The following is a 20,372-nucleotide window of genomic DNA, read 5'->3' as shown; positions in this document are numbered from 1 at the left end:
TTCCTCGCAATCCGTATGCTAGGTAATGCTCTTTGAAATGAATCGACAAACTTTAGGTTTTTGTAATTTGCATTATTTAATGAAAAGCTTTATACAAAAAGTAAGCAAAATCACATAATAAAACAATTGACTGTTAATCTATTAAACTAGATTAATTACATACTGAAGTCTTGGTAGGAAGTTGAATTTAAAAGGCAGTATTCGATAGAAATAATTGTGCTAAAATCCAAAAAAACGTCTTAATCTAAATACGTGAGTCCTTGCATCATCAAAATTTTTTATGGAAATTCAATGAATACTCACAATTAATAACTGCATGGCATATTTTAAATACAAAAACAAATTAGAGAGAATAAGATAATTTTATTACAGGAATTTCGTTTCTGTTGACTTAAATGTTATAAATCGAAATGTCGATTAACGCTCAATGACTTATTAATCCTATTTATTTTGGCTAATTAACTTTGAAAATTGTCTGACATGCGTTTCTGTAACACTGCCAGCATATACACTTCCTTTCCTCAATCCACATTACTTTTTTAGAAATCAAAAAACAATTAGGTAAATATTACCCTATGCCTACATTTGCTTGTGACAAAAATATCGTTTTCTTACAACAATGAAAAAGATTCATGGGTACTGTTCAGGAAGTTGATACTTGTATTACATTTATAATAGCTTTGGTCTGTGTACACCTAGTCAGATTTGATAGGTTTCTTATCTTTCTTCTTAATTGGATTTTTTGAACAAGTTTCATACAGAGATTTTAAGTTAAATGCTTCCGTAGTATTATCCTGGAAAATAAATACGCAAGTTTTATTAAAATGTTTGTGTAGGCCTTCACTGCAGGGTACTTACTTGGGAGAAAAGGAACTTGACTAATTTTCCATTACCATCAGCGTATGGTCTTCTTTCATACTCTTTACCGTCCTTGAATAGTATCAGAGTCGGCAGCTGCAGACTTTTACTTGAATCATTGATGTTATACTTTGCTGCAACATCTGGATACCTTCCAATATCCATTTTACCAAATCTAAAGTTCTCTAAAGCATATCTAAAAGTTTTATGTGAAAATGTCTTTAATGCAAATATGATGAAAAATAATTTACTCCCATGTGTTCATGACACCTAATAAATTATACGATTAGTGTAATTGACTCACTTGGCAGATAATTCAGAAAATGTTGGTGCAAAATTTACACATGCAGGATTCCAGGCAGTATAAAAAGCAACGAGCCAGACAACTCTAGTATCACGTTGTAGCTCTTCTTGTAAGCTACTTGCTCCTCTCAAGTACGTGACATTCTCAGGACCTTGATAAGTTGGTTCGGGAAGTAGTAGACCACATACTGAAGATAAAAGTTTATAATGAATGAAATTTATAAAATGATATCCCCCCAGCTTCAACTCAAATCAGTGATTAATGACTTACGCAGGAAAACCAATCCATACAAAATTCCTAAATGAATGTCCGCTTGAAACCAGAGTATCATCATCGCAACCTTGCAATATACAAAACTTGAAGAAAAATAACTTATCATATTAACACTTTGAGTTTTTCTGGCCCTTATCATAACGACAATCATCAAGAAAAATAGCGTTTCACTTTCTCTCTAAAAAAATGAAAAGAACATTTATTAAGCTATTGGACTAATGAATCAACAATGGCTGAATTAACGTTTCTCACATCATTGAGTTCACAATCCGATTGTCCAAACAAAAAATTACAAATGTATGGTAATCTTTTGGCAATAACATAAGACAAACTTAGAAATATATTGATCAGGTAGTAAGGTCTCATGAGTTGACGAAGGTCCCTTTTTAACCATCGTATATGTTGTCGTAGTTCCAGCATCTTGATTCCTTATCAAAGAATTCTCCAACATCAGATAATACAAACTATTGATCAAGTTTTGCCTCTTCCTTAACAAAGAATAGTAAATTTCTTTTATTCACTTAGATTTGAAATATGAAATTTCAATTCCGTACATGACGTTTTTCATTGAAAAACAAGAGGAAACATAAGAAAGATAATTAAAATTGTATTCAAGCTATACACTAAGAATGAGTCAATCCTTTCAAAATAATCAAAACTTTATCTGTAGGTTATAGACTCTTTACAACTGAATTGAATGAGCAATAAACAAAAAAGGTAGTAAATAATGTTTTCATTCACAATTTCTTAGCCACACCTGACGCCCACGCAAACGTCCTCTTTATTTTGTTTGGTGTTAATACTGTTAATGTGTTATGTCACTCACGTAAAGGCGACTATTACACAATTACAATTACACTCGTCCTCCACACGCAACCACCAAACGTGGTATGCGTATTACTAACCACTCCAGTACTTCTTATTATATTAGGGCTTAGCAGCCACAATAGAATGTTCCATTATTACCCGCATAATTTACTTAGTTGATATTTTTTTTTGGATTCTAGAGAATACTTAATTGGGTGTTGGTACTATATATTTTAGTGTTTACCCATCACTGTCAGCTGCACGTCTGCAGTACCGTACCCCGCAATATGCGGTCTGCTTTGATTGACAGTAAGTAGTCAAATTTGTCAATATACAAATATGACGAGAGAGAGAAAGAGATAGACAAGCTGCGCGCGTCAGCATGTGGGCCACAAGCCGACAACCGACAAGCCACAACCCACAACACATCACAACACTTTGTGGGGCCACACACGCGATCACCGTGGACGACTGGACAGTTGGACTGTCCAACTTGGACACCATCGTGTAGGGGCTGATTTTATCATTCTGGTAAAGAAAGCGGTGTAAGATATACGTGGAGTGTTATGTGTAGTAATTATGGTATAATTACTACACATAACACTTAGTAGTAATTAGAGTATATATAGTAGTAATTATAGTATAATTACTACTAAGTAGTGCCATATATTCGATTTTATTAAACTATAAAAGTATCTATAACTTTGGAGGTCAATTTTCGGGTAGAAGATAATTTGTAAACTTGCCGCAAATAGCACAAACATCGTTAATTATTTATTTTGCGTCTATTTCAAAAGTTGCGGCTGGTTTATAAGTGAGTAAATAGCTCTAGGGCTAAACTGCCTAAAGCTCTCCTTCAGAATTTCAGAAGCAATTTTTGGCCAAAAAAATCACGACCGCTAGATGGCGCTGATCCAAATGACTATTACTACTTATAGTAGAGCCATTTAATTAATTATAAACCAGCCGCAACTGATTTTACAAATACAAAATGAAAAGTTAACGTTATTTGCTTTGTTGGCGGCAAGTTAAAAATTTATTTTTTACCCAAAAGTATAAATAAATAGGAGGTCAATATTCGTGTAAAACATACACTGCAAACTTGCCGCAAAAAGCACAAACATCGTTAACTATTTATTTTGTATCTATTTCAAAAGTTGCGGCTGGTTTATAAGTGAGTAAATAGCTCTAGGGCTAAACTGCCTAAAGCTCTCCTTCAGAATTTCAGAAGCAATTTTTGGCCAAAAAAATCACGACCGCTAGATGGCGCTGATCCAAATGACTATTACTGCTTATAGTAGAGCCATTTAATTAATTATAAACCAGCCGCAACTAATTTTATAAATACAAAATGAAAAGTTAACGTTATTTGCACTGTTGGCGGCAAGTTAAAAATTTATTTTTCACCCAAAAGTATAAATAAATAGGAGGTCAATATTCGTGTAAAACATACACTGCAAACTTGCCGCAAGTAGCACAAACATCGTTAACTATTTTTTTTGTATCTACCAAATTAGTTGCGGCTGGTTTATAATTCATTAAATGGCTCTACTATAAGGATGACCTACGCAACTTAACTGCTGGCAGCATTTGCGGAATACAGCCTTAACCCACTGGGGGTGATCCCCCACTATCGGCCATGATCAGCGCCATCTGGCGTGGCTGATTTTGAACTAAAAAGCACCCCCTGTGTTTAGGTGGTACAGGTTCCGTTTACGGTCGTATTAACAACCGTCGATAAAAAGAACCTGGATTATCGGCATTCTACAATAGGTAAGTACGATACCTACTTTGTCGACTGCAGTACACGCGCGCGCCTTACAAAGCCCTACAAAGAGCTTTCAACCAAGAGCCATTTAATCAATTATAAACCAGCCGCAACTAATTTTGTATATACAAAATAAAAAGTTAACATTGTTTGCGCTGTTTGCGGCAAGTTTGCAATGTATCTTTTATACGAATATCGATCTCCTATATATTTATACTTTCGGGTAAAAGATAAATTGTAAACTTGCCGCCAATAAAGCAAACAACGTTATTTTTTCATTTTATATCTACTAGATTAGTTGCGGCTAGTTTATAATTGATTAAATGGCTCTTGGTTGAAAGCTCTTTGTAGGGCTTTGTAAGGCGCGCGCGTGTACTGCAGTCGACAAAGTAGGTATCGTACTTACCTATTGTAGAATGCCGATAATCCAGGTTCTTTTTATCGACGGTTGTTAATACGACCGTAAACGGAACCTGTACCACCTAAACACAGGGGGTACTTTTTAGTTCAAAATCAGCCACGCCAGATGGCGCTGATCATGGCCGACAGTGGGGGATCACCCCCAGTGGGTAAAGGCTGTATTCCGCAAATGCTGCCAGCAGTTAAGTTGCGTAGGTCATCCTTATAGTAGAGCCATTTAATGAATTATAAACCAGCCGCAACTAATTTGGTAGATACAAAAAAAATAGTTAACGATGTTTGTGCTACTTGCGGCAAGTTTGCAGTGTATGTTTTACACGAATATTGACCTCCTATTTATTTATACTTTTGGGTGAAAAATAAATTTTTAACTTGCCGCCAACAGTGCAAATAACGTTAACTTTTCATTTTGTATTTATAAAATTAGTTGCGGCTGGTTTATAATTAATTAAATGGCTCCACTATAAGCAGTAATAGTCATTTGGATCAGCGCCATCTAGCGGTCGTGATTTTTTTGGCCAAAAATTGCTTCTGAAATTCTGAAGGAGAGCTTTAGGCAGTTTAGCCCTAGAGCTATTTACTCACTTATAAACCAGCCGCAACTTTTGAAATAGATACAAAATAAATAGTTAACGATGTTTGTGCTTTTTGCGGCAAGTTTGCAGTGTATGTTTTACACGAATATTGACCTCCTATTTATTTATACTTTTGGGTAAAAAATAAATTTTTAACTTGCCGCCAACAAAGCAAATAACGTTAACTTTTCATTTTGTATTTGTAAAATCAGTTGCGGCTGGTTTATAATTAATTAAATGGCTCTACTATAAGTAGTAATAGTCATTTGGATCAGCGCCATCTAGCGGTCGTGATTTTTTTGGCCAAAAATTGCTTCTGAAATTCTGAATGAGAGCTTCAGGCAGTTTAGGCTCTAGAGCCATTTTGTCAATTATAAACCAGCCGCAGCTTAATTTTATAGCTATAAAACAAAAAAATAACAATATATGTGTTTTTGGCGGCAAGTTACCAATTTATCTTTTACTCAAAAATTTATCTTCAAAAGTATAAATACATAGGAGATCAATTTTTTGGTAGAAAATAGATTGTCAACTTGCCGCCAAAAACTTATATATCGTTATTTTTTTATTTTATAGCTTCAAAATGAGTTGCGGCTGGTTTATAATTGACTAAATGGCTCTTTGCGCTAAAGCTCTCCTTCAGAATTTTAGGAGCCACTTTTGGCGAAAAAATAAATACCGCTAGATGGCGCTGATCCAAATAATTATTACCAATTATAAACTTATAGTAGAGCCATATAATCGATTATAAACCAGCCGCAAGTGCCGCAACTATTCTTACAGGTAGAAGACAAAAAGCGAACAGTTGACATGGGCTGTGCTATTTGCGGCAAGTGATTACTATTTGGGTGTTTAACTTTTCTAAGTTGTTAATCGAGTTTGATTTATATTCATATATTAACATGTTTTCAATTCTGTTACCTCTTATCTTTTGACCATTGCCACATAAAGAAGAATTCGAGACAACTGATACTAATAAATTATTATTACTCACACAGTAGACATTATGTATGTTTAATTGATACGTTTTCCACCCCAAAAGTATATTATAATCGGTGACTGTGTGACTGGTGTGACAGAGAGCACACAGCAAGTGTCAATGACACAGCAAACAATACAGGATACTTGTGTTATATCATTTATATCTCTTTATTTACTTCTGAAGAGATATCAATAGATTATGCTCTCTCGTGATTTATTCTAAAACTATCAGAAAATATAGCAACACAACATCGTTGCATGGGGTTTGACCAAACAAGTACCCACGGATTAATTTTTTTATCATTTCAACTGTATGTATATTATTACATATTAAACTTGGAAGAAAGAGGTTTTTGCAGTTGAAATCTCCGTTGTATCTTGCTGTTCTCATTAATATTTTTTTGCCAAAATTTGGAGAGCATTTTTGTTCAAATGATTTTTTCTTTTTATTATTATTATTAACCGTTAACTAAATAACTAAAAAAGATTGTGGTCTTAACGGAAGCGTTTTATTGTTTTATACAGAAAAAAATATTTTTCATATAGCTATGGTAATACCAGTTAAACAGTTCAGATAAATGTATAAAAATTGGAAGAATTCAAGTAACTTTGGTACACATGCATGAATTCTACTTCTTCAACATACAATAGTGATAGGAAAGTTTGAACTGGCATTCAGATAACGACGAATCATTCGTGGAGTTTAAATAAGACTTATCAACAAACATGAGATTCAAGTGAACGTGCATTCAGTAAGAAATGGTCAGTTGCCTACAAACATGGCTAGCATTAAACAATTACAATTTTTTCTCACTTTGAATCTATGGATAAATTTCCTCTGTGCATACAACAAAGAGCCTAAATTTATCCCACTTGTGGTGACTACTTGGGATTATGAAAGCGCTACAGAAGTTGGTGAGCAATAAAAATTATGAAAAAATTTAATATTTATTAATAAGTTTTCATTGGATATGGTTTCAGCTTGGAAAACAATTTATGATTACAAGGAAAGCGCTATAAGCGCAATCGAGGATGGCTGTTCTCATTGTGAGAACTTTCAATGCAGAGGAACAGTCGGTTTTGGTGGAAGTCCTGACGAAAATGGTGAAACAACTTTGGATGCTATGTTAATGGATGGGTAATTTATAAATACGATAGTTTCCATTAATAAGTAAATGATCCAAGCAGTATATGAAAATCTACATGTGAATTTTTACAGCAAAACGATGGATGTCGGAGCAATCGGTGGACTTCGCAACGTGAAAAACGCGATCTCGGTTGCCAGACACGTTTTAGAGAATACCGCCCACTCGTTTATCGTTGGTGACCTCGCCACAGAATTCGCCCTGAAAATGGGATTTAAAAACGAATCTTTACAAACCGAAACTTCACACGCAATGTGGAAACATTGGAAGGCTGACAATTGCCAACCCAACTTCTGGAAAGTAAGTTAGAACTCAGCCAAAGTAGAATGACCTTACATTTTCCTGATGGTCCCACACTGGATGATATTTTTGTAAAACTCGCAATCAAACACTGCAATTAATATCAGCAAAAAATGATTTTCAATTGACTGCATTGAAGAAAGTAGTGCCAAACCCAACTACCAGTTGCGGTCCGTACCATCCAAAGAATTGGTCATCTAACAATCATAAATACATGCACGCCAACGACGAAAACCACGACACGATCAGCATGATCGCGATCGATATGCAAGGGAGCATTGCTGCTGGCACCTCGACCAATGGAGCCAGGAATAAGATACCGGGCCGCGTTGGCGACTCGCCGATCGCAGGTGCTGGGGCTTATGCCGATCAAGAGGTCGGAGCTGCTGCTGCTACCGGTGATGGCGACATCATGATGCGCTTTTTGCCAAGGTAACACGATTCGAACACGATTCGTATACTGCCTACAGCTTGTATGCAGTTTTACCTAAAAAGCTTATCAAATAATTTATTCTGTAGTTTCCTGGCAGTAGAGCTGATGCGTCAGGGCATGGATCCAGCAGAGGCTGCCTTTGTAGCAGTTGAAAGAATAGCCAAGCACTATCCGAAATTCTCAGGTGCTGTGATAGCACTGAACAAAACGGGGCAATTTGGTGCGGCTTGTAACAATTTGCCAAATGGGTTTCCGTTTTACGCCGTCAATCGGCAACTCGGGGAGCCCACTCTTTACAATCAAAGTTGCAGTCTGAATGCCGTTTAAATCGACGACGTATTCAGCGGTTGATCGACATCGTTATTGTAAAGTGCTAATTATATATATAAAGTATAATTATACGTATATTTTTTTTAAAAAACTTTGAAAATAAATAATATAATCTTTTGTTAAACAGCGTATAAGATATTTATTAAAACCCTTTAAAATATGAATTACGAGAAACATACTGTTTGCTGCTTAAAATAATTGATTTACTTTTTTACCATACGTTCCATACTTTTTAATCTTGAATATACACTTAAATCTAAAAAAAAATGTATGTACAAATAATATAACGTATAAAGTACAAGTTGATAAGTCCTAGCATAGCTTGAAAAACGTTAAGTTCTTCTCTGTGTATCAAATAATTTAATGTACATAATCAAATGTTTTAATATCTAGAAGCCTTTAGCTCTGGCGCACCTTCATTGTTCGTTGATTTTCTCTTGTTCATGATATTCTGAATCTTTTGCCATTCTCGATCAAGCTCGGCCTTTTCGTTTTTCTCTTTATTGTATTTTCTGGTTCTTCTACCATCGGCCATTTTCACGCCGTACTGGAAAGCCGCCTTAGGCAAGGCCTCCTTGTTATTCATGTACTCGCTATACTCTTCCTGAGTATCGAAATCCCAGCGACCGATTGGCCCCTTCTTGTTGCCCAGATCCATTTTTGTGTAGTCTACCTCGTCGTCCGAATCGTCGATTGCGTCTTGCATTTCATCCAATCCAGGATAACACTCAGCATAACCAACTGGTTCTACAGCCGGCTTGTCCAGTGCAACACCCCTGCGTAGCGCAACATCGGAAGATGCAATTGCTTTTGCAATAGCAGCAACTAAAAAAATTGAGACACAATATTAGAAATGACTGTAATGAACAAAGGAGTCGTAGATATTTACCTTCATTTGGAATTTCTGCGTTTGGTAGTCTAGGTGCGTTGTCTTCCTCATTGATTTCTGGCTCTGGTTTTGCAAAGTAACTCTCTTTCTTTTTATTCTTAAGATGACTACTCTCAGACTTGGTGAGATCTGGTATATAATCACCAATATCACCGTAAATACTGTCATCCTGAATGGATCTTTGCGGAGCGATTTCAAGCTCGTTGAAATCATCCAGTCTTGGTCTCCCGTCTTTGTTTTTCTTGTTCTTTTTACCATGTCTATTTCCCTGTCTCAAGTACGACAAAATCTGTGCCAATTTATTGATAACGATGTCGTTAGTGGTCAAAGTAGGTGTATTGTCAATAGTAGGGACATCAGCTTTACTCCTAATCAATGTCGTAGGTATGTCAACCTCAGTCTCATCATCCAACTCGATGACATAAGCCATTCTACCAGGAGCAAACAATTCGTTTCTCTCCACAGTTTTGGATTTCATAATCATGATAGTTTTACAAATGTTACGTGCAGTCTTGCTCTTAAAATTCACCTCCTCGTCCTTCTTCTCGACTTCTTTGACTTTTTCTTTGACCTTCTCTTTGGGCTTGGCAAGTTTTTCCATCTCAATCTCCTGCTCCGTTTCTCTAGCCTCGATCTCACTCCTGACTTTTTGCAGCAGAGCATAATCCAAACCCTTTACCAAGTGAGTGTGCTCCATGTCACCTCCCAAGAACTTGGATTGCTGTATCATCTGCCGCCTACGCTCAGCAGCATCGTAGCCGGATTTCAAGTCAGGAGCCACGGCTCTGTAGGCACTGGCATTGGTCATGGGATCTTCAACTTGCTCCTGATTCGTACCATCTCTCCTTTCTCGGGCACGATCTCTGTACTTTTCGGCCAGCTCTGCCATCTTATCATCCTCCTGCTTTTTGAGCTTGGCATAGTAGCTCTTCTTTTTTCTCCGGAGCTCTGCTCTGTTGCTGCCGCCGACCACTGGAGTTTGAGCTGCCTTGGCACCGGAATCTCTGACGGTTCCTGGAACACTGGCTGGCGTGGCAGATGGAACGGACGATCTAGGTGTCATCAACAGCTTCCTGAAGTCATCGTTGGTCAGCCGGGCGGACGCACTCATATTCTCGTCCTCTGCCATTTTTGCCGATTATCTAAAACTGACCCCAGATACTTAACTCACTTGTCCTTGTAGGAGATAAACATAAAAAGAGATAAAATTAAAATCAAGTATTGAATATACTAGGGTAAACAAATAAATGTTAGATACGAAAGAAACGTAATTGTATAGTTCGTAATGTTTCATGCTTTAGAGAATATCTAAAAAATGTAAGCGTGTTTCGTATTTTTAACAAGTGATACAATATTCACCAACGTATATGTACCTTTTGTGTTTCGTTTCAATTCACCTAGTAACAATTTAAAAGTACTGCGACTCTCGTTTTATAAATATTTATACTTTCGTCCACCCACGAAACAGCTGAGATTGAGGTTAGGTTACCTTTCGGGAGCAGAAGTCCCAATTAGTACGAGGCACGAACACCAGGGGGTTTGAGTAATGGCGCGATTTTTTAAATGTAATCAGTGGCTTATCAACAGGTACGTGATAGATGAAAATGCAACGATGCAGGGGGGGATCTCTTAATGTTGCTGTAAAAATAAACCACGTACCATCAAAAAAAAAAAAAGAAAAGAAAACTGTATCATTCAATTGAAATTTAATAATTTTTGCAGCTTTTCTACATCAAAAAAGATAAAAAGAAAAAAGAACGGAGAGCAAGTCACAGATTCTTTGGCACAACGAGACAAGGTACGCTCAACTCCTTGGCGCCCTGGGTCCCGACGTCAGCCACGTAGTGGGGAAAATTGTCGTAGCCGTGGCACGCGGCCCCATACTCTCCCTCCTTGTTCAAGGCAATGACGGCCCCGCGGAACTTTGGGTAATACCTGGCCATCCGGCGCACCGCCGTTTCCGCCGCGGCCCTCGGCGACGCGCCCATCCTCATCAGCTCCACCGAGAGGAAGCTGTTGGACCAATCATCCGAGTTAGTCGTAACAAAAAGTACGTATATATATATAGGTATAGGTATAGGTACACGTTACATGGGAAACATGTACTTAACAACCTGGGCAAGAAGCGCATGATGACGTCGCCGTCGCCGGTGGCGGCAGCCGCGCCCGAGTCACCCGACGCGTAAGCCCCGGCACCCGTGACCGCCGAGTCCCCGATGCGGCCCGGCACCTTGTACTTTTGTCCGTTCGTAGAAACCCCCGCGGCTACTCGGCCCAAAGTGTCCAGGCAAAGCACACCGATCGTGTCGTGGTTGTCCTCGTCGCTGTGGGGACCGCCGCTGCTCGTTGGCTCCCCGTTGGAGTTTGCGAGGTGGTACGGACCGCAGCTCTTGGACGTATCGGGCGTGACGTTCTGGCGTTGAGAGACACGTTGTCGTTGGAAAAAAAAGAGAGAGAGGGGGGGGGGGTGTTTCATTAATTCCACCTACCTCCCAAAAGTTGGGCTGGCAGTGGCCAGCTTTCCACGTCTCCCAGAGCCCGCGCGACTTGTCCGTCTGCAAGCTCTCCTTCTTGAAGCCCATCTGGACGGCAAAGTCGGCCGCGAGCTCGCCACCGAGTAGCGAGTGCCTGGTGTTTTCCATGACCTTCCGGGCAACGGAGATCGCGTCCTTGACGTTTCGGATCCCACCGACCGCGCCCACGTCCATCGTCACTCTGATGATGTTTTATTTGATTTTTATGGAAAGTGGGGTGAAAATAAATATAAGTGACGAGCTCACCCGTCCATGATGAGGGCATCGAGGGTTGTCTCGCCGTTCTCGTCCGGGTTCCCGCCGTAGCCCACAGTCCCGCGGCACTGCATCTGCTCGCAGAGCGCGCAGCTTCTCTCGACCGCGTCCAGGGCGCTTTGTTTCTCAATGGACAGTGTCTCCCAAGCTAGAGGATTTTTTTTTTTTTTTTTTTTTTTTTTTTTTCTTCATAAAGTCACAGTTTTTGTGAGCACACGATGAATTAACACAATGTGTAGAGGAATCGAAGAGCGATACATTGCTTATCTCAGAATGAGATGCATCGACACGTCAAATTAAAGATAAAGTCGTCTCGTATAATTACGTTGTGCGAGAAATTTTCAAATGTTCGTCAAGTCCGGAAATGTTTTCAAGTGGAGACGAGGTGGAATCGTTGCTCTCATTTATACTTGTATGAGATCTTTTTACTAGATTCTACTGTAATTGTTTTCACTGGAGTGTACAAATTGTTGGTTGGATGATGGATGTACAGTACCTTTTTGGGTCGCGTTTGGGTAGTTCCACGTCACAATGACCACCGGATTGACCAGTGCCTTTCCACTGGCGAGCAACAATGCCAACGGCAATAAAAACAACGATAACTGTATCATCGTGCTTTTTGAATTATAGGCACGCCAGCGCTGCTCCATTGAATGTTGTACGAGTTGCGAAAAAATTGACGATGAAACACCAGCACGTTCGCCGCACCGACTGCGTCGCTCGTCTCTTTCTCCACTCAGCTTCAATCAAACGTCCACTTTCGAGAGATATCCGTATCGTACATCGCTATTTTTACTGTCGTCATTCTTATGGAGATGTATATATGTACGTGGCTCTGTTTGTCTTGTGCATTGATTTTTTTTTTTTTTTTACGTTTTCACAGATATTGTTTAATCGTTTTATCATCAGTACAATTAGTTACTTGGAAGATTCAAATGAAAAATATTCACTCGATGGAATTTGAAAGTCGGTACTTACATGAGATGAAATTGTAATAAAGATCTGCAACTATTTTACAAGGAGTTTTTACGTTTTTTTTTTTTTTTTTTTTTTTATTGGAAACAACGTACAACAATAGCGACAAAAAGTTAATGGGATTATCGTGACATTTCCGAAAAATTCTATAAATTATGAGACTCTTACTTTATCACTATAAATTTAATGTATCAATATATCACAAGGCCTGGTTTTATAGTATTTGAGAAATTTAAGATTTATTGACTCAAACTCGATAATGTTGTGTACGTATATTATTCGAATATTGTATACATATTGATACTGGTCAATACAAAAGTCAATGTTTGGTTCGTAATTTTGACACATGTTATTTATTTATTGATTCATTTTTTTTCTCTTAGTTTTTACGTGTGTACGTTAGACAATCTTTGTACTGACTTTTTCAAACGTTTTGTACAAGATAACTAGAAGGTATTAAAAGTATAATGTTGAGACTCATTTTTGAGGCTTACTGATGTGTGTACCACAATAATCTCCTTTATTGGAATACAACAATAAACTGTAAGATCGATTTTCATTAATTCCAGACAATAGTCTTTGCACTAATACGATTGAGTGTGCATAAATATATTTTTTATATGTACTTAACTCGTAATCATTAATTATAAAATTACCTACTTTTAACTGATATGTATTCTCGTTATTATAAACTGATCTACACACAAATTAGATTGCAATTCTAGTTTGTATTGTTTACTGTTTTTTTTTTCACTGTTGGAGAGTTTTAATATTTTTAACGTTACAAATGCCTAAAAAAATCGAGTAGATAGTTTTAACGCTATACAATAAGATTTTAGTAATTTTTAACAATAATAATTTAATAACTTTAAGTAAAATAAAAAAACCAAATTAATTTTTAAATGGGGTTAACAATTAAGATTTCCAATTTAGGATACAATGAAGGGATTTTCTTGGGTATATATTATAACTAAAAAATAAAATTTGACATTTAAAACTACCACACTCAAAAAACCATTAACCAATGTCCATCTTCAGTACGCGAGCACCAGTGAAGCAAGGACCATCAGGACAATGACCACCGAAAAGATCGGCAAACCAGTCGCGCCGTTCCTCCCGAAATTCCTCCCGATAACGACGAAAGTCAACAGGTCATCCCTAGCCTTCCGCAGTCCCATCTCCACTCGCTCGTTATCCTCGACAAACTTGAATTCCGAGACGTTGAGCGGCAGCGGCGAACTCACGGGCCCCGACCTCTGGAGCGTCACCGGCAGGAACACAGTCCTCTCGTCTATGTTGATTGGCACCTTAATGTCCACCTCCAACTTTATGGGCAGGGCCATTTTCTCGCTTGGCTCGAGGAGTCGACCGCAGCTGTCGATCGTCTCGTTCAGGCAGGCGATTACCCCGCAGATCTGCGTCCGACCGGAGCCTCGACCGGCAAACGACATCTGGTCGTTGAAGGCAACTAATCGGTATCTGTAGAGGTAGTGTATAATAGTTTAAGCTCGCATGAACCGAAAGGCAGAAATGAGCGAAGTCGTTATAAAATAAGTACTTGTAACTGTCACTGTGAAAATTTAATTGTTTAATTGCAGATTTATTTTAATTGCTTTAATGAATATACTAGGAAAAATAGTTTAAAAAATTGTAAGTCAACGTAAGGACATATAAAAAAATAGTTTATAGTGACAGAATTGGTATCATGCGTATGAAAGAAAGGGCATTTTTTGTACTTAGAAACGGCAAAATCTTGTCAAAAACGATCATGTGCTTATTGTTTTTTTCCTTTGCCGTTCACTATACTTTTCTGTAAGTAAACGTACTGAGGCCAAAAAATAAATCGTTTCTTAAACGTTTTGTTAAATACAGTACCAACCTCATATTTTCAATTATAGTTATTTAAATGTATAAACGTTATTTTGCATGTCAGCTTGGCTCTAAAAAATTTTTTTTACTATTTTTTTACTATTTTTTTAATTTTTTTTTTTATCGAAGTTATTAGGATGGATCCCCAATCACTTTTGTATTTATTGAACTAAATTTAAAACACCATTAATAACTTATATTTTTTATCGAAAAAATTCAAACAAACCATCAATTATTTCGTATTTAATAGAAATAGTAAGAATAAAATAATCATTACTTTTATATTTGAGTAAAGTAATGACTTTATTGTTACGTTTTCAAATAATATTTTATTTGAACTACATTACCCAAATACAAATGTATCTGGTTATTCAGTTTTAATACTTCGACCAAATTCAGACATGGTTATTTTTTTTAAATATTAAAATTTTTATTCAAAATATGGCATTTGTAATGAAATGATTTGAATTTTGTATTATTAATAAAATATTTAAATGTTGTTATTAAAAATTAAAAAGTTTGGAATACTTTATTAAAGATGATAAATTTAATAATATAGTTTACTTGATATTCTATTGCAATTATAGAATAATTAAATTATTTTATTTAATTGTTGTACTTAAATTAATTAATTACGAGTAAATGATATTAAATAAAATTAAAATAAACCAATCATCGGTATTTAAAAATTTCTCAAGTATACAGTCCATCTCTGTCTGTCGAATTAGCAGAAAAAAAGGGGTTGAGCCCACCTGTAGTACGCGCTGCCAGGCTCGAAGATGGACTTGCTGAAGCCAACCCTAAGCTCGAAATCGCAGCACAGGCCGTGGTTGCACAGGCGCTTGCTGTAGTGGGTCTCATCGTTTTTTTCGGGAGTCACGATCAGTTCGGACGTGTAGTTGGACAGGTCAGTCGTTCGGTAGAAGTAGTGGCCGCTGGGCTGGGCCGTGGCTTCGGGCGACGTCGAGATTTCCGATCTGTCGAACTCGTAGGTGTACAGCTTGCTGCGGTCGATCGCGAGGGTTCGCTTCCCATTGATTTTCTTGGGGATCTCCGACACTACGAGGACGTTGGCTGGTAGGTCCCTCGAGACCGTGTGCGCGTGGCCTTGGCGGCCGATAAAGATGCCACTTCCTGGTAACAGGAAAGGATTGATCGAGGTTTTACACAACGATAATGATAATTTCATAAATAAACGAAAATCGCAAAATTGCTTGAGCTCGAATTAAGAGTCTGTGAAGAAAATGTAGAAGAGCTTTCTCTAAAGTACTTAATCGGTTGGATTATGCGTACTTCGTAACAAGATGGATATTTGATAGCGAGTAGCGTAGTAAAAAAGAAAAACCATGACTCATTGCTACGTGGAATTTTTAATTTATTGCCTGCATTACGGTTTCTTATTTTGCAAGTCGTGTTTTATTTTGGAGGATCAAGAGACAACATGTTTGTCAGTTTCCGAGAAAGTGCATATATATCGAGTTTATAATGATACCTCGTCGGAACTAACAAACACTTTTTTCTGCTCCACGTGGATAACCTTTAGAGTACATTGTAACGAAAATTAAAAACATGACAAAACTAAAAAATGATATTATTTCTTATAATTTATAATGAGAGCATTTTTAAGGACAGGAAGATTTTTAAGCTAAAGAAGCGTCGAAAAAAATTAAGATTGTTTCATGGAGGCTTACGGAAAAGCACTGTTTTTTTTTTTTTAATTATTTGATTTTTTTTTTTACTTGTGCTTATTTTTAACAATTTTTTTTTCATAAATTTTCCGCTCAAAATATCAAAGAGTATTTTTAAAGCTCTCATCGTTATCTCAAAAAAGAAAAAAAACTTTACTAATACTTTTTTTAAGTAAACACAATACAGTGCCCCTCACCTCCACTCCCAGTAACCGGATTGTTATGCCCAGATACAAGAAAGTTCGTATCGGTAGCGTAAGCCCAGGCAGCTTGGACCTCATTATTAAATGCGTAGGGCAATTCAGAGTACCAGTGAACCGAGTAGACGATGTCAGTGACCCCAAGGTCACGAGTGAGATTCACCGCCGGTGATTCGAAGAGTATGTCGAAGCAGATGAACTGGCCAAACCGCACTCCAAAGTCCGTATCAAAGACGGTGGGCTCAGCCCACGCGGTCCTGTTGGTGCCCAACTCACCGAAGAGGTTATACTTGCGGTACCGCGATATAACCCGGCCCTTCCGATCGAAGGTCACGTGGGTGTTGTAGATCAGGAACCCATCAGCCGGGCAGCCTTCGGTGTTTGCTTGGCAGTCAACTTTTTCTCGGTGGTTTATCACTACGTACATTTGATAGTCCAGGGCTCCACACGACAACTTGGCCAAGGACTGTGGGGTATAATTTGTGTAATAACAATAATAATAATAATAATAATAATAATAATAATAATAATAATAGTAGTAGTAGTAGTAATAATAATAATAATTATTATTATTACAACAATAATAATATCAATAATAATAATGATAGTAAAAATATAATTATATCATGTTAAAATTGTTATATCATATTACTATGATTACGTAATTATATGATATTATTATTAATATGATGTAAAAAATTGTATCTTCCTGGGGTATTGAAATAAAGTACAGGGTAAACATAATGTGTAGTTTGAAGTTATCCTTGTAAAACTTAGCGTAGGTAGTTTAATTTGCACATATGTATTTATAGACTATCTTTACTATTACATGAAATTGGAAAAAGTTACCCGAAAAATTATAGTTTTATTTCTGAAACACGTCTCGGAAAAGGAAAACGTTTGACCTACCAACAACATTTTAGGAACAAAACTATATCACTAGTAACATTTTTAAGTTAAAAAATTAAGTATGAATTATATACTTTCCATTAATAGAAATACATTCTAAGTAAAAAAAAATTTTAATTTCAATAAAATTAAATTTAATAAATAGAATCTATTGTGTTTCATAAACGGAATATCCTTAGTTGAGTAATTATTTATATTAAATTTATATTATTTACCATAATTATTGTCAAACATTTTTTAAAATAATTATTACAAGTAACAACTTATATGCAGTGAAACGTCGCTCAATGAACCATTGCGATTAAATAAATAATGTAAAATATAGTCCATTCTACGTCTAATTTTAAATCAAAGAATATCGAATATTCCAAATTATTAATTATCATAATATTAAAATAAGGTAAGTTGTATAAGATATCTATCAACTACTTATTATTTCTATTAATGTTACTATTTTGTAGTTTAGGTATTATAGATTAATCGCAGAGCTACAAAAAAAAAAAAAAAGTAAGTATGTGGATAATTTTAGAAAAATGGAATAGCTCCTGCAGGTTTTGTTAGCACGGTATATTTATAGCCTTGAAGTAGAAGTAAAGCAACGCAGATGTAGCATAAATGTAATTATTACAAATTAAATAAAAATACGGCACTCCTATGATTTCAGTGGTTCTACTTGTGATTATTGACATTTTCAATTATTGATTACGTACACTTGCGAATTTTTTTGGATCATCCTGCTTCTGATGGCATGGCACGACGTTGTCCTTTGGATCCGGAATGTAGGAGGCAGCCTCGCTTCGGGCTATTGTTTTGTTATCCGATGATGGAAGTGATAGACTTGACTCGGGAAAAACTATTATGTCCACCAACTGTAAAAACACAGAAAAAAATTATGTAAAGTAAATATTAATGTTAGTGTGTCCACAATTATAGTAATAATAGTTATAAAAACAATAATAATAATAAGATAATAATATTAATAAAAAAAATTGTGATAACATAAAAAAAAATAAATATGAATGAGCAGGATAAAATACTTACGCGTTCTTTGGCTTTCTTGATAAATTTTAGGTAATTGTCAGCATTGGCGTCCCCGGGGCTTCGTCCATCTTCGGATTTTTTAGTTACCGGCGTGTATTCGACGACTGCTCCGATGTAACTGGGCAGGGAAGGCAGCGAGTGCTACGAAAAGAAAAGAAAATACCTGTAATGTTATTTTGTGCGATAAAAATTTTAAATAGTAAAAAAAGTCACCTGATAAGTCACGAGAGGACATAAAATCACCAATATGATTCGCCAAAGAAACGTCATTTTTATTCTAATTCACAGTTCATTCAGCTGGAAAATTGTTGTTCAAAATATTATTCTGTACTTAAAGTGTAAATATTTAATTTTGCATATTGTACAGGGAAAGAGAAAAAAATTTATCGTGCCGTGAGTATTTTCATGTAGAGATTCGTATTTTTATTTGACTGACAAAGTAGTGGAAAAAGGTTTCACAGTACTGCCTCACTAAAGTACCAAGTTAATGTGAGACGGGATGCATTCCTGTGACAAACACTTAACTTTAGTTATGGTCTTGGACAAGTTTTCGAATTTTTTTATTTATGTCTCATTCTATCAGAATTTTAAGGATTATTGGAACTTGTAGATACAGTCATTGTGCACGAGTCAAGAATTTATACTATAGGCATTGAAAAAAGGGACCCCTGCTAAGGATAAAATTTGAAAATTAACTGATGTAAATAAAGTAAATTTAATGGAGTTGAATAAAAAATAAATTTGATAAATAAGTAAAAAATAGTACGAGTTTAAAAAGCGTGGTATTCACAATACTTTGTTCGGAGCGACTTGTACTCGAAACACAACTGAAGACGTCGTGTGAATGTAATACCTCTTCAAGTGCGGGTCTTATCAAGTCGCGTCGCGCTGTCTGATAAGGAATTGATCATACATTAATAAATGGTAATCTTTAGGATTAAATATAACCCTGTTATCTTATAAAGTGCAAAAATACTTATCAGTCGGGAAAGTACCGACAATAGTTAACACTTGATGTTTACTTCCGTCATAATGGGTTGAATTGTTTAGAATAATTTTTTAACTTCACAAATTTTACAGATTTTTTTAAATTTTGCTGATTTTTTTTCTTCGACCAAATGAATCACATCTTCGATATATGCAGATATCATGTTCAGTAAATTCAATAACATTATCTAAACATCTTTGGCTACAATCATAGATTTTTGCAAAAGAAATTTGTTAAATTCATTAAACAATAAATAAAGTAGATTTTACTTAGAAACAGAAAACAGTTTTGATTTTAGATAGTGGTTTAAATAATTATTTTTAAAAAAGTGACCAGGCGAGTGACTTTAATTCCTTACTTAGTCTAATTTAAATTGATGGTTACATTATAATGTATCATTAAATATTAGATAAATTAGATATATGTTTAAACATGTTTACAATCTAGTATATTATCCCTTAGTATAATCTAAAAAAGCTATATAAAAGTTATGTCGAAATTGATACTATAATTATTTTTTGTCGGAGATTTATTTAGAAAGAAAAAATTTTTTTTTCATCTATAAAGAAAATATTGTTGTTAGTTGAAAAATAAAACTAAAAAGTATTTAACTATTTGTGTTTTTAAAAAGTGCCGTCTAATTTTTATTAGTTTTCAGTTCTCAAGTATTAATTTGAAAGCCAATTACCGTCAACCTACTTCTTTTTATTTTTACAGTCTAAGATAAAAACACCATATATAATTTGAGAAAATTTTGAAAAGTTATGTAACATTTCGTTGAATTAAGATTTATCCAATGGCATTCATTATTAAAAATTTACAAACAAAAA

General features: G+C 36.0%; 5 protein-coding genes across 11 annotated transcripts; 1 reads left to right on the top strand and 4 right to left on the bottom strand.

Moving 5' to 3' along the window:
• Positions 1-51: 51 nt before the first annotated feature.
• Positions 52-5,945, bottom strand: LOC106638296 (thioredoxin-related transmembrane protein 2 homolog). 6 transcript variants are annotated; one of them, XM_089592004.1, is made up of 6 exons: positions 5,927-5,945; positions 1,688-1,923; positions 1,433-1,613; positions 1,163-1,349; positions 859-1,054; positions 52-794 (listed from the first exon to the last, which is right to left on the bottom strand). In XM_089592004.1, the coding sequence occupies exons 2-6, from the start codon at positions 1,853-1,855 to the stop codon at positions 696-698; spliced, it is 831 nt and encodes a 276-aa protein (XP_089448130.1). In that variant the 5' UTR covers positions 1,856-1,923; positions 5,927-5,945; the 3' UTR covers positions 52-695. The 6 variants fall into 6 exon arrangements, with proteins under 6 accessions (XP_089448130.1, XP_089448128.1, XP_014206890.2 ...); XM_089592002.1 differs by lacking the exon at positions 5,927-5,945 and adding an exon at positions 2,487-2,654; XM_014351404.2 differs by lacking the exon at positions 5,927-5,945 and adding an exon at positions 2,177-2,480.
• LOC106646463 (N(4)-(Beta-N-acetylglucosaminyl)-L-asparaginase-like) lies at positions 5,828-8,249 on the top strand. The gene is made up of 6 exons (XM_089591999.1): positions 5,828-5,853; positions 6,512-6,901; positions 6,968-7,124; positions 7,206-7,431; positions 7,571-7,863; positions 7,951-8,249. The coding sequence occupies exons 2-6, from the start codon at positions 6,766-6,768 to the stop codon at positions 8,189-8,191; spliced, it is 1,053 nt and encodes a 350-aa protein (XP_089448125.1). The 5' UTR covers positions 5,828-5,853; positions 6,512-6,765; the 3' UTR covers positions 8,192-8,249.
• A 99-nt stretch (positions 8,250-8,348) lies between these two features.
• On the bottom strand, positions 8,349-10,579 carry LOC106637376 (IC cytokine homolog beag). Of its 2 annotated transcripts, none has more exons than XM_014350147.2 (3): positions 10,457-10,579; positions 9,084-10,259; positions 8,349-9,019 (listed from the first exon to the last, which is right to left on the bottom strand). In XM_014350147.2, the coding sequence occupies exons 2-3, from the start codon at positions 10,210-10,212 to the stop codon at positions 8,577-8,579; spliced, it is 1,572 nt and encodes a 523-aa protein (XP_014205633.1). In that variant the 5' UTR covers positions 10,213-10,259; positions 10,457-10,579; the 3' UTR covers positions 8,349-8,576. The 2 variants fall into 2 exon arrangements, with proteins under 2 accessions (XP_014205633.1, XP_014205640.1); XM_014350154.2 differs by having other exon boundaries at positions 9,084-10,231.
• Positions 10,580-10,772: 193 nt separating this feature from the next.
• Positions 10,773-12,518, bottom strand: LOC106637392 (N(4)-(Beta-N-acetylglucosaminyl)-L-asparaginase-like). The gene is made up of 5 exons (XM_014350164.2): positions 12,369-12,518; positions 11,864-12,020; positions 11,573-11,798; positions 11,198-11,496; positions 10,773-11,096 (listed from the first exon to the last, which is right to left on the bottom strand). Exons 1-5 carry the CDS (start codon positions 12,481-12,483, stop codon positions 10,853-10,855), a joined length of 1,041 nt encoding a protein of 346 aa, XP_014205650.2. The 5' UTR covers positions 12,484-12,518; the 3' UTR covers positions 10,773-10,852.
• Positions 12,519-12,994: 476 nt separating this feature from the next.
• On the bottom strand, positions 12,995-18,854 carry LOC106637937 (vanin-like protein 2). Its single transcript, XM_089591920.1, has 6 exons — positions 18,768-18,854; positions 18,555-18,695; positions 18,224-18,382; positions 16,602-17,070; positions 15,469-15,850; positions 12,995-14,326 (listed from the first exon to the last, which is right to left on the bottom strand). The coding sequence occupies exons 1-6, from the start codon at positions 18,822-18,824 to the stop codon at positions 13,882-13,884; spliced, it is 1,653 nt and encodes a 550-aa protein (XP_089448046.1). The 5' UTR covers positions 18,825-18,854; the 3' UTR covers positions 12,995-13,881.
• Positions 18,855-20,372: the final 1,518 nt, after the last annotated feature.

Source organism: Copidosoma floridanum, unplaced genomic scaffold, assembly GCF_036245765.1.
Source record: "Copidosoma floridanum isolate Cflo_tuat_1 unplaced genomic scaffold, Cflo_Japanese_pri ptg000014l, whole genome shotgun sequence".
Classification (NCBI taxonomy): Eukaryota; Metazoa; Arthropoda; class Insecta; order Hymenoptera; family Encyrtidae; genus Copidosoma; species Copidosoma floridanum.
The sequence above is the reverse complement of the archived record's forward strand: the minus strand, read 5'-3'. Positions and strand labels throughout refer to the sequence as shown.